Source organism: Amphiura filiformis, chromosome 19, assembly GCF_039555335.1.
Source record: "Amphiura filiformis chromosome 19, Afil_fr2py, whole genome shotgun sequence".
NCBI classification, from domain to species: domain Eukaryota; kingdom Metazoa; phylum Echinodermata; class Ophiuroidea; order Amphilepidida; family Amphiuridae; genus Amphiura; species Amphiura filiformis.
Genome location: NC_092646.1, coordinates 47242555 through 47254859, shown reverse-complemented (window position 1 = coordinate 47254859; position 12305 = coordinate 47242555). Strand labels below are relative to the sequence as shown.

Below are 12305 nucleotides of genomic sequence, written 5' to 3'. Positions count from 1 at the left end.
ATATAGACTCTTTATTAAGTCCACCATTATGATTAACACCACAGTTAAGCACCCAGGATACCAAATGTGTGTTTTCTTTCATTTTACCTCATTATTTTTACCACAAAACTTTCCTGACAGTTGTTGCTAAGAATATTTCATAATATTTGGCACTACAACCAAATTAAAATTGACCTGAAATCATATTATGGCTATAATATTATGTATGATCATAATCCACATTTGACGTTTGCTAAATGGCTTATGCAGTAAATATTGCAATAATTAACAAAATTGAATTTTGAAAACTTATTTGATTTATTTGTTCTTGCTTTGTAAATTGCTACGATTTTAAACATGTTCATCTCCCATGGAATACCTCTAGGTCATTGAACACAATTAATTTTTATGTATATTTATAAAATGACTATTGAATTAGAGGTTTATGACTGCGCATCAGTTGTTTTGAGGGTATTGTGAAACATCTAAACATCGTGCTTTGAAACCGAGGAATATCCTGAAAATAACTGATGCAAAGTCATTAACCTCATTCATAACCGTCACTTTTCACTTTCTTTTTAAATTCAATTTAGGTAACATTTTCTTCTGTTAAATTTGAAAACAAAATACAATTTTTTTTTTTTTACTGTATCTTTTGTTTTCCCTGTATAAAAATAGTGTCCAATTGCACTAGCATGTAATAATTCACTGTCCAAATGCGGCGACCAGCGTCCGTGATAAACATGTCACATAACATGGTCACTGTAAAGCGTACATTTAGCTACATCGCCAGACGCGGTCATCATACTTTTTCAATAACCTCTTCTGCATGTTTAAGAGTTATCATCTGTGATTGGATTAAACACATCGGGTATATTCATGAGGTTATGGATGTGTTTTCACTCATACTTGTTAAATGTGAGGTTTACATACTTTTGTTTTTGTTTTTGTTTGACTTGGAAGTTTATATTGACTGCTCAGTGCCAGAAGTGGGTAAGTGCAATACCTGCCCTGTGAAAATTTGGCAATTTAGGCACAGTAGGCTATATTGTACTCATCCACATGGCAGCTACACATGGCAGCTATTGGCACTGAGAAGGCGATATAACTATTGTGAATATTTAATATCTTTCAAACGATTATAAGTAAAGCATTTGAATCATAGATCTGCAGTGTTATTAATGATCTGTTTTGTTTATTTGTTTACAAACATTTCCTCCAGTAAACAATACATTTTTCCATATATTTGTTAATATTTTCTCCAATAATACATTCATTTGTTTGTGAATGTTTTCTCCAGATTGCCAATCAAGTGATGCCTACCAACAGATTCTGTCCAGATGTCATGGTAGAAAACACTGCGCCGTCAAAGCCAGTACTCGTGTCTTTGGAGAACCATGTCTTCCAGGAACATATAAATATCTCAAAGTTGTCTATTCATGTGGTAAGTTGCATGATATATATTGTGTTGCCCTTGTATGTATGTGGTGAATGCAGGTGGTCCTTTTAATGGTGTAGAGTGGTTAAAAGTGGCTAAAGCAGGCTTAAATGGGCTGATTTTCCAGATTTGAAAGGAAAGACATGTATTCCCTGCATTTATCATTATTATACTTTATGGTGGATAGAAAAGTCTGGATATCCGAACTCCTCTCTATAGGTCAAATGTGTGGCTTATGGGAGAAAATTGTCTGAAAAGTCTGGATCTCAGGAGCTTGGATGAAAAGAGAAACTCTGGATATCCAAACTCCTCTATAATAGAGGATGTGGGCTTATTTTCGGGAATAGCCCAATGTTTGGGGAAGAACTATGTCTTCCAGGAAATATAAATATCTCAAAGTTGTTCATTCATGTGGTAAATATATATTGTGTTGCCTTTGTATGCATGTGTGAATATGTGACCTGATACTTATATTGTGGTAACCAGTGTCGTCCGGAAATAGTTATAAGTATCTCAAAGTATTGATGGGACACCAGGCCTTAAAGAATTAATATTGGACTATTCCAGTTGAAATCCATACACCCATATGGAAGACATGTCCTTAATCTCCCACACAGGGTGTGTGGATTTCAAATGGAGTTGTGATCTGAATGTGAGTCCATTTGAAATCTACACCCCCTGTGTGGGAGATGAAGGTAATGTCTGCCATAGGGTGTATAGATTTCAACTGGAATAGCCTGATGTTACATTCTTATTCATGTACATGAAATATTTTCACAAAATTTAAAAGTGATAATAACACAATTCATCCAACAAATGCTTAAATATATTTTCTACCGATATTCTCGTTAAATAATTTGGCAAAGCAATTAAATTGGCTTAATTTTTCTGAGACACATGCACACCGAACGAATGGAGACATACTCTGATGTCGCCTAACTGATGAAAAAAAAGAGGTAATAGATGAGTACGGACTTGGAGTGCTGGCATTGCTTCATCAGGTTTACAAGTACACACTAGGGGTGTCTATATCTCTACATTTCCTCTTGTGTAAGTATTTCGTGATCAGTTTTCATTGAGCCCTACCAGGGTTTGGGAGATGAGATTCTGTATACAACAGGTCCTATGTGTACAAGTATAAACTTGATATGGCGTTAACACCTGATCACGTTGTCTACTCGATTAGAGAACTCGGGGGGAATTATGACGTGGTAACATAGGGACATTGAGGGCATTTCATTTTCATGTTTTGGTTCCAAAGAATGGTACTATGCTAGAGCTTCACACATTCAAGTAACCATGCTAACTGGTATAACTTTCTGTTTTTGCCATCATACAAATCATGGTCAGTTAATCTACTGAACTGCTTGATTTTGCTTTATTGGCAGATTGATTGATTGATTGATTACTTTATTAATCATGTGATTGATTGATTGATTGATTGATTGATTGATTAATTGCTTTATTAATCATTTGATTGATTGATTGATTGATTGATTGCTTTATTAATCATTTGATTGATTGATTGATTAATTGCTTTATTAATCATTTGATTGATTGATTGATTCTATCTAGTATGTCATTTGATTGATTGAATTATTGCTTTATTAATAATTTGATTGATTGATTGATTAATTGCTTTATTAATCATTTGATTGATTGATTGATTGATTCTATCTAGTATGTCATTTGATTGATTGAATGATTTGGCAATTGGTTTGCTGATTTAGATTTTTTTAAATTTGATTGATTATTGATTGATTGATTGACCAAGCAAAAGATTAACTGATCGATATATCTATCAAGCAATCAATAAATCCATTAACTGTCAGTATTCAAGCCAAGTGTATACAACTTTGGAAGATTATGGAAGTTAAAATTCTTAGTACCGATACATCATTTTTCATTCTTATGGATTCCAATAACTTAGATATGTGGAATTAAATTAATGTTTTGTATGTTATATCCTCTGGTATATAGCTCACAAAATGTTGCAGCATTGCACACCACCATAAAACCAGCCTTTATACAGAGTAGCACCCCCGGGTGAGATACATGACAGGAAATCATCTGGTCTCCTTAGGCACAGAATCAGGTGCAGAATAAGATGAGAGATGCGGAGATGCTAGCTCCTCATTTTCTTTTGACTTAATTCCCCTGACAACTCTTGATTACCTAGTACAAGAAAGCCATATCTACAATAGCTGCCCTATAGACTTTAGGCAATTTCTGCATTCACTATTGTACACACATAAGACATGGCAGCTATTTGATTATGATGAGCTGTTGTCATGTACCGTGACATAGGAGTCAGGAATTTGAAGCACTTGGGGTATAATTCGATCTAGGGAGGAAGTTAAGATGAAGATATTGGAAAACTGTCATCATTTGAGCATCGCTCTTATCATAGATGCGTTTAATTAGATCAAAAGTTAAAGCATGTTTTTTAGGTGGTGGCATTTTGGAGAAAATACTGTCATTTTTCTCTTCATTATCAACACTGTCATCATCATCATCATCATCATCATCTTCATCTTCATCTTCATCTTCATCTTCATCTTCATTTTCATCATTTTCATCATCATCATTATCTTCATCTTCATCATCATTGTCTTCATCATCATCATCTTCATCATCTTCATTGTCATCTTCATCTGCATCATCATCTTCATCTGCATCTTCATCATCATCATCTTCTTCATCACTTTCATCATCATCATCATCACTATCTTTATCTTTATCGTTGTCGTCGTCGTCGTCGTCGTCATCATCTTCCTCTTCGTCTTCATCATCTTCATCTTCAAGTCAGGATTGTTATAACCTTTCTCCTCCTCCCACTCCTCCTCATCAGCATCACCTTCATCAGTATATATTATCATCACTTTCATCATCATCATCATCATCAAACAGGCAAAATGTGAATGCTACCAACAACTTTCATATTTTTTTGAATTGACCTTTTCGGTAAATCCCATAACCCATTGCGAGTACACCTGAGAACTCGTCATTTTACGTCACGCCGACTTACAATGCGCAGTAACGATGTTCGATAAACGATGCGCGATCGGGCGAGAGCGGCGTGATTTAAAATGACGAAGTTCTTAGGTGTACTCGCAAAGGGTTATGGGATTTACCGAAAAGGTCAATTTAGTAAAAAACTTTTCAATATTCTGAAAGGTCAATCACAGGTCAAATAATAGGAAAGTCGCCAAATTTTCACTGTCCCAGTTTCTATTGGACAGGAAACTACCAGAAGTTGCGGGAGCCAATGTTGAAAAGTTGCACAATTTTTTCTTAACCATTGGTTTCTATGGGATAAGAAATTGTCAAAAATTAAGGGGAAAATCTTCAAAAGTCACCCAATTGGGCTACCAAATCGCAGGTTTGGCAACCCTATCAGTTCATTCTGCTAGAAGGTTGGTAAGTTCACAGGTAGCCAACAAGAGGGGGAATTGTTATCAAATATCTTTCAAGTATGGAACTTGGGGATAGTCTCTGTTACAGGAAATCCTATACTCCATTACCATTGGGTATATTTGGTATGAGGAAAAGATATTAGCCTCCTTCACAGGAAACATCTCCATTACATAACAAATTTGGAATGGTGAAAACAAAGGCAGTTATGCCGACAGGTAATTGATGGTCATCGCTTGGATTTTCTGAACGGAGCACCTTACACTTACAATGTAGGCCTACTGTTTAAATAACTGGATAGGGAAATTGACAGAATTTGGTAGTCCGAATGAAAATGATTTTAAGCAATTTAATAATCTAATATCTAAATAATTTTTTTTTTAAAGGAATGAAAGTAAGTTTTCATCAAAATAAGTGTTTTACTCTTTTTGGGCATGAGATAAACAAATAGGAATGAATTATACATCAAGTTTTTTATTGCTCTGTGGGAAATATTTGAATGCAATTGAATATTGCACAACATCAGGTCATTTAATATTGGGTAGGGAAGGATGTGTGGAATCATTAGGAAGGAAGGAAGTATCAGGATTCCTATAGGTGGTGTGAGCATTAATATTCGTAAGCGGTGTGAAGCACAGGTATCATATTCTAGCAGCATAGTGTTGTGATTGAATGTCAATGTGATGGGAATTGGAAAAGATTTGACTGATCAAGGAGATGTGAAAATTTAATTGCAAGAAAATTTAAATTTTATTTGTGGTTTTGTGAGTAGAATGTAATGAAATTACTTTCAAATCTAAGATTGTATCTGTTGGAAGAGAAAAGTGCAAGGGGCTATTCCAGTTGAAATTCATTCCCCCCTGTGGAAGACATGACCTTAATCTACATGACCTTAATCTCCCACACAGGGGGTGTAGATTTCAAATGGGAGTCACCTAATCAGACAACCCCATTTGAAATTCACACCCCCTGTGTGGAAGATCTTCTATGGGGGTGTATGGATTTCAACTGGAATAGCCATTTGGTCTATGTGAGAGAAAAGTGCAATGAACCTCATCTCTGTTCATAGTGTTGTCTCCTCTCTTACGAATCCATACTGATTCTTTTACCCATCTTGCTCTGTGGTTGATTGATGAACTGTACCAGTCTATTAAATGATTAGTCCTTGACACATCTGATCAGTAATTCGCTGTCGTAGTGCATGTTAGTAACCATTGGTTACTGCTCTAAGCCTGGGCTCAAGCACCTGTTCCGAATATTGATATGCCATAGGCTTTGTGTTGTGATCATTTCGATCAGTGGTTCGTAACAAGGAAAGCGTGATCCAGTTGACCTGGCAACGGTTATATTCTAACATGCACTACGACAGCGAATAGCTGATTTGTTTATTTCGGTGAGTGAATGGGTGAATCCTTTCTTTTAGACTGGGTGTAAAAGTTGGCTAGCTTTCTCCACGTTTCTTTTGTGTTCATTCATGCGGACACTGGTCAAGATTCCTGCTCTAAGTAGATGGATCAATAACATCATCAACACTCTGAGAAAGCCAGAAAGTTTCTGTCAGCAGAAAATTATCAACCTTTTCATTCACAGGTTGACAAAAAGTTCATAATTAAAACACAATACAAAATGTATGAAAGTAAAACCCATGCCAATTGGCAATGAGGGTAATAACCAGTTTTTGGGTTTGTCTTGCCAACTTGATTCAATTGGCAAATCTTACAGCTTGGAAGTTGTAACCCAATAAATGGTTTCCCAATATCCTAGCTGTCAACCTTATGCAGTGAAAACATTGTGAAAACACTCATATTTATATTGCAATGTTGCATCGCTGAATTTAAGGTGGTATTGGAGGCATTTCCTAGAAATTAGGAAATGCTTAGGAGCATGTTTTAAACAGATTAATTGAGTGGTGTAAAGTACACTGATCAATATGCCTTTTGTTTGGAGCAAATCGGACATACGGTTTCCATTATACATCAATTTATATTTTCTTTGTGTCCTATTGTTTTTGTCAATAATCAATATACTTAATGAGCTAAAAGGACTGGAAAGGCTCACTAATGTGTAATTGTTGCCAATATAATCTTAATTTTAGTAGTTTCATAATATAGTTGTAATAATCTTTCAAATAGGAGTGCAGAGCTGTGAGAGACACCTTAAAACGACTTGTGTGAATGGGGAGAGTTGATCGAACGTGCCCTCGCTGGGTCTCATATACACTGTTTCATAGTATTCATATTGGCTCACAGCATGACAGTAAAATAACAACATTGGGGAACAAGATCTTGAAGTCAAAGTGGTTAATGTCTCCTCAGAATTCAAGTGAAAGTTTATTTGAGATTTCATATTTTGTGCTTATTTTCTTATGCAATTCAAAAACAAAATGTTGAGATACAAAATATGACAACTTCATTGCTGTGTTCAAAACACCTGAGCTTCAAAATTTGTGACACAATCAAGAAGAGTAAGTCTAATGTCAACAATTTAAATTTGTTCATGTTTATTCAATATTCAGTTTCACTTTAAACAGAGATCTAACTTTTCTGTGTATCTGGAAATTTGGATCTGTGGCCAGAAATTAAAAAAATTCGCGCATATTTTTCTAAATTTACTCTTTCTTTATTTCTGGAATTGGATGATATATCATAAATGTTGGATGCTGCGTGCAAGCACTCGGCAATTTTCAGGATTTGAAGTACTTGCGTTACAAGTATGGTCAGAGTAAGACGTCTTCCATACATTAGCGCCAATCCAGCTTGAAATGTGGGGGAGGGACATTTTGCAGATAAGTTCCCCGATTGACGCCCATGCTTCCATAACAACATGTATAATTCAGATTTTTGTTTTAATAAGTGCCTTAATAACAATGCTGACTTATAGAACTGAATAGTTATTTTTTGTGCCAGGCGTATATTGACTCTGGGAGCTGTGAAAAAAGTCTGCCTAATCAGTCCACCCCTAGCACTATGTTAAGGTAACATCCGCAGTCAGATAAGAGGAGTGCTCACTAGGATCCACAACATGCTCATCTATTGGGGCACAGTTCTTTAACCCCAATACATTTGTACATTCATTGAATGACCTTGGAAAATTTGGATATTAAAACTCATACTCTGCAACTTGAGGTCAAATTTTGCACTATGTTTGTTTAATTGAGTTTAATGGACTATGCCATTGGGATGAGGTTATTATGGTCCATGGCAACGTAGGATGCTCATCCCCGCATCACGCCTGGAGCGATAATATCCACTTATTGCAAGGGTTTGTGTCATTTGCGACGTTTGAAAACAGAGTAACGTAGCTATGTGATTAGGGCCACTTCCCGCTATCCATCCGCTATATCACAATTTACCAGTGGTGTGGCAATTTTTATGTTGTTACTTTTTCGTGTATTTTAAATTTACTTGCACAAATATTATTTTAAGCTTATTTTCTTTGGAAGTGACCATTTGGAAGTAAATTTGTAAACAAAATATTTGTTTATCACATTTTATTCATTTTGATCCAGTTTGATAAAAAGCACAAATTATGGGCTATTCCAGTTGAAATTCATGCACCCCTATTCAGCAGGTAATCCCATCTGAAATTCCCACACCCCCTCTGTGGAAGATTAAAGACTTGCTTCCATAGAGGGTGTATGGATTTCCCAGGTATAGCCCAGGTATGTGTACACTTAGGCAGTGGTGTAGCCAGGACTTTTTCGGGGGAGAGAAATTTCCAGGGGCAAACTTTGATGAAAATGGTCTCTCACAGGGGGGACGGGGGGGGAGGGCAAGAATTCTCACATGGGGCTTCCCCCTTGGCTACGCCACTGCACTGCGGTATACATATTGCATGGCAGAGTAATGCATAATGGGAAATTTCTATGACAACTGCACATTAGCCTGCGAAAATATTTGTTACCCATGATATACATGTATGCTTTACCTGTTTGTAATTGTTATACAAAAAAAAACCACAAGTGCTCCGAACAGTTCAAATCGCAAAATTAATACCATGAAAATATCTCGCTGTACAATAGGCAGTGTGCAATAATTTCCGACATCAAAATGGTTTTGACGATTAAGCAGTGATGAAGATGTAAATGGAATCAGGAAGTCCGTTGCCTCTATCATTGTTAGCTTAGGCCCATGGTGCTTTTCTATGATTGCAGGTAACTCTCTCTTTTGTTGATGATTTTCAAGTCCAATTATGCCTTCAACTTGTTCAATAGATTCATTGATGAACCCTCGTACAGCAGATATCCATAATGTGGTATTTTTCATCCCAATTCACTAAAAATGGTTGGTTAATGGTTGCTAGATTTGTGATTTGTCCAGGTTTGGTAAGCCTGGATAACACAAGAAGCATCTATGATGCTCAGCCCGTAGCCAGGGGGGGGGGTCCAAAAATCAAGAATGTCCAAATCCGCCCCAGTCCTAAAAGGTCCAAATTTTGAAATAAAGGTCCACTTTTTCAAAATCAGCATCCCCAAAATAAATCCTGGTTACGGGCCTGATGATGCTTATTTCTATCGGTCCATTTGAACACCGGGGCAGGTTGGAAACAGTCAGGGGTTAACACTATACTATTGTCGAAACTGACATGGACTGGGAGATACATGCACAGGTGTGGTTCTTCTGTACATAGGACTGGCAGCTAATTATGCCCCTCCAAAGGACGAACTTCTCTTATGGTTCATCTAACCCATTCTAAATGCTCCAATTACATGAGGGGAGAGCGGAAGTCTGAATTTAATCTAATGATTAAATTCAGACTTTAATTTTCTGGGTCAATATCGCAGTTTCAAGTTTTCCGTCACAGGGAATCGAACCCTTAAAGCCATATTATAACATTTGCTGAGGAGGACGCCTCACTGATTTTTTTTTAATTCACTTTTTACACGATTATATTGTACTTTATTAAACCAATATACCCTGCAAAATTCAAGACTCTAGGTGTTGTAGTTTTGTCAAAATCCGAGATTTTGAATAAAGCACCGGAACCGGCGTCTTATTATTACGATGGAATTATTAATCGAACGCATACACGATGTTCATAACACACAGTACACACGGCGTGCAGGACGGTGATCTACACAACAAAGGGTCGTACCATAACATGACCGAATGAGTGGTACATGTAGTCATGTACATATTGGTGACATATGTGCGCTGGTAGTAAATTCCAATTTTCTTTGCTTTGCCGTAGTTGTTCGGCTCAAAAATAAAGGGGATATATCTGACAGTAAAACTAACATTTTATGTCAAAGAATTGCTAATCTATTTTGTATGATAATGTTATAATATTGCTTTAAGGCCTCATGCACCTGAAACTAGTATTTTAATCACTGATCCACGCTCTCCAGGAATTTCAATATCCAGATCTCCAGAGAGCAATTTCTTTGTCAGTAATTTTTAATGAAAGTTTTAAAAAAAAATCTTGCAAAAAGGAATCCTGCATAAAACAGGGATTGTTTCTCAACGGAAAAAGAAAAGAAACATGTATAACAAAATCGAATCTAACTTGCCTAGCACGTATAGCGTTCTTGCCAAACTTTTCTGAGACAAACTGGTGATGTTGTTGTTGTTTGAGGCACCTATATAATAGAATAGTTCAAGAATAAACTAACTTTTAAAACTGAACATTGGCATTGTACAAGAAACTGGTTCAATTTGGTGGCATCAAAATAATTTTTTTTCGCTTTCTGACTTGTTCGTAATAATTCAATGAAAAGAGGCTAAGCATTGATGTCATGTGGACATCACAAGACATGTATTATTCAGTTGGTAAAGTCTATTCTGTAGATTTGTATGAATTCATGTCCGTACGTGGCAGGGCCTCTTATATAGTTTAGACATGTGTCAAGTTTGGTTTTTGTAGAGACAAGTTCCTGTTATGCTACGCTGCATGAATAGCTGAATTTACATTACACAATAATGAGGAATTCACGTCACATACAAATGCGATATATACAAAGCTGCCTTGTGTAATATTAACCCTCCCCATGCAGGTGTCGACTGCAGACGACAAGTTTCAATTTTTTTTTAATTCAAAAATGTCAGAATTGTGCATTATCATGACCATATTTGGAATCAGTGCTCATGAAAAATGCATTAAAATGAGCACAAACAAGCCTAGTATTGGTTCAGTCGTTCTTAAGGTAGCTCTTGATACTTTGAGTAAATATCTTACTTCCTTAGTACCTATAAGGTACTGAGGAAGTAAGTAATGTGGTAACAACTCAATGTTCAAAATGTCCGACTTTGGTGTGAGTGGATCCAGGGCATGTTTTAGGGGGTGCTCTCACCGTATTTTTTGGCAAAATCAGCCAACTTTTTAGAATGTTGGTCCTACAGTTTTTTCATCGATGATCATCCTGGATCCATAGCTAAACCAAATCAGTCAGAAGTCAATGGGATTTTCTGTAAAATGTAGCTTTTCAAAATGCTGTTAACTGAATTTGTCCGACTTCAGAATGATTTTGCTTGATCACACCACATAATTATTGTTATTCGATGTCTTTGCCGATTAGGAGACACTAATTAGTGGGCATGTAGTGTGATCATTATTATAAAAATGAAGAAATGAAAACTAAATATAAAACAACAGTATTGATAAAAAATAACTCCAGGCAACAATAACTTTTGTTGCGTTTTGCATTTGAACGCTTCATATCGTCATAGAAACTACACATTGACAAGAGTCAAAAACCGCTAGGTTTTAGGAAGCATGCATTCTTGTCATTATGTGTTTGTATGTGGATATATTCATGCAGAGGTTTTGAAATGAATGAAATACTATATTTTCATTCACATCTCTTTCTTTACACACTGCTGTATAGGTGCATCTTTATTGAGTTAAAAAGTGTATGTTTTATGACTAGTGTTGTATTATCTATTCAACAATGGATAGAATTGGGATACAATGTTTTGAATGAAACTAAGACAAGTCTTTGAGAGGGTAAAAAAATCTGATTTTGCAAAACCAAAGCTTTGGCATGACAGCTACTGCTACAGTAATTGTGTACTATTTCAAAATTGGAGCTGCCGTTGACTATTAACCCTAACCGTACCAAATATCAAAAAACCTCAATTCAGAAAGCGTAGGCACAAGCAGGTATCTCACATGATGCTATTGCGTCATCATGCAAACGGTCTTATGGCGACGGAAAGCTTGGCCGGGCAAGCTACTCCCCCATGGCAAGGTAGGCCACAGTACACAGGCGTGGCACCGAAGGGTCAGGTTTCTCTTCTTCTTTCTTTCTTTCCTCCTTCTTTTCTCCCCCCTCGCCAAAAAGCAACTGGGGCGTTAGGGCTAAAGAAATGTATGATTTGCTCTGACAAGAGCACCTTGATTTTTTTTAATTTCTACTTTTGCACCGCTGTACATGTTGTAATATCCCATTGTAGGCCTATACTTAAAATAAAACAATAATATGTGATTTGTATAAAGATAGATTCCCCGTAGTTACGCGAACTAAAAGGCACTGGGC

At 36.4% G+C, this 12305-nt stretch overlaps 1 protein-coding gene across 2 annotated transcripts in view; it reads left to right on the top strand.

Annotated features, from left to right (window-relative positions):
* The window catches only part of LOC140141395 (uncharacterized), a 226516-nt gene that overhangs the window by 175690 nt on the left and 38521 nt on the right, over positions 1–12305 (top strand). For both annotated transcript variants that reach the window (XM_072163250.1, XM_072163249.1), the window contains one exon: positions 1280–1423. In XM_072163250.1, coding sequence (XP_072019351.1) covers positions 1280–1423 — 144 coding nt within the window. The remainder of the gene's footprint in view (positions 1–1279; positions 1424–12305) is intronic.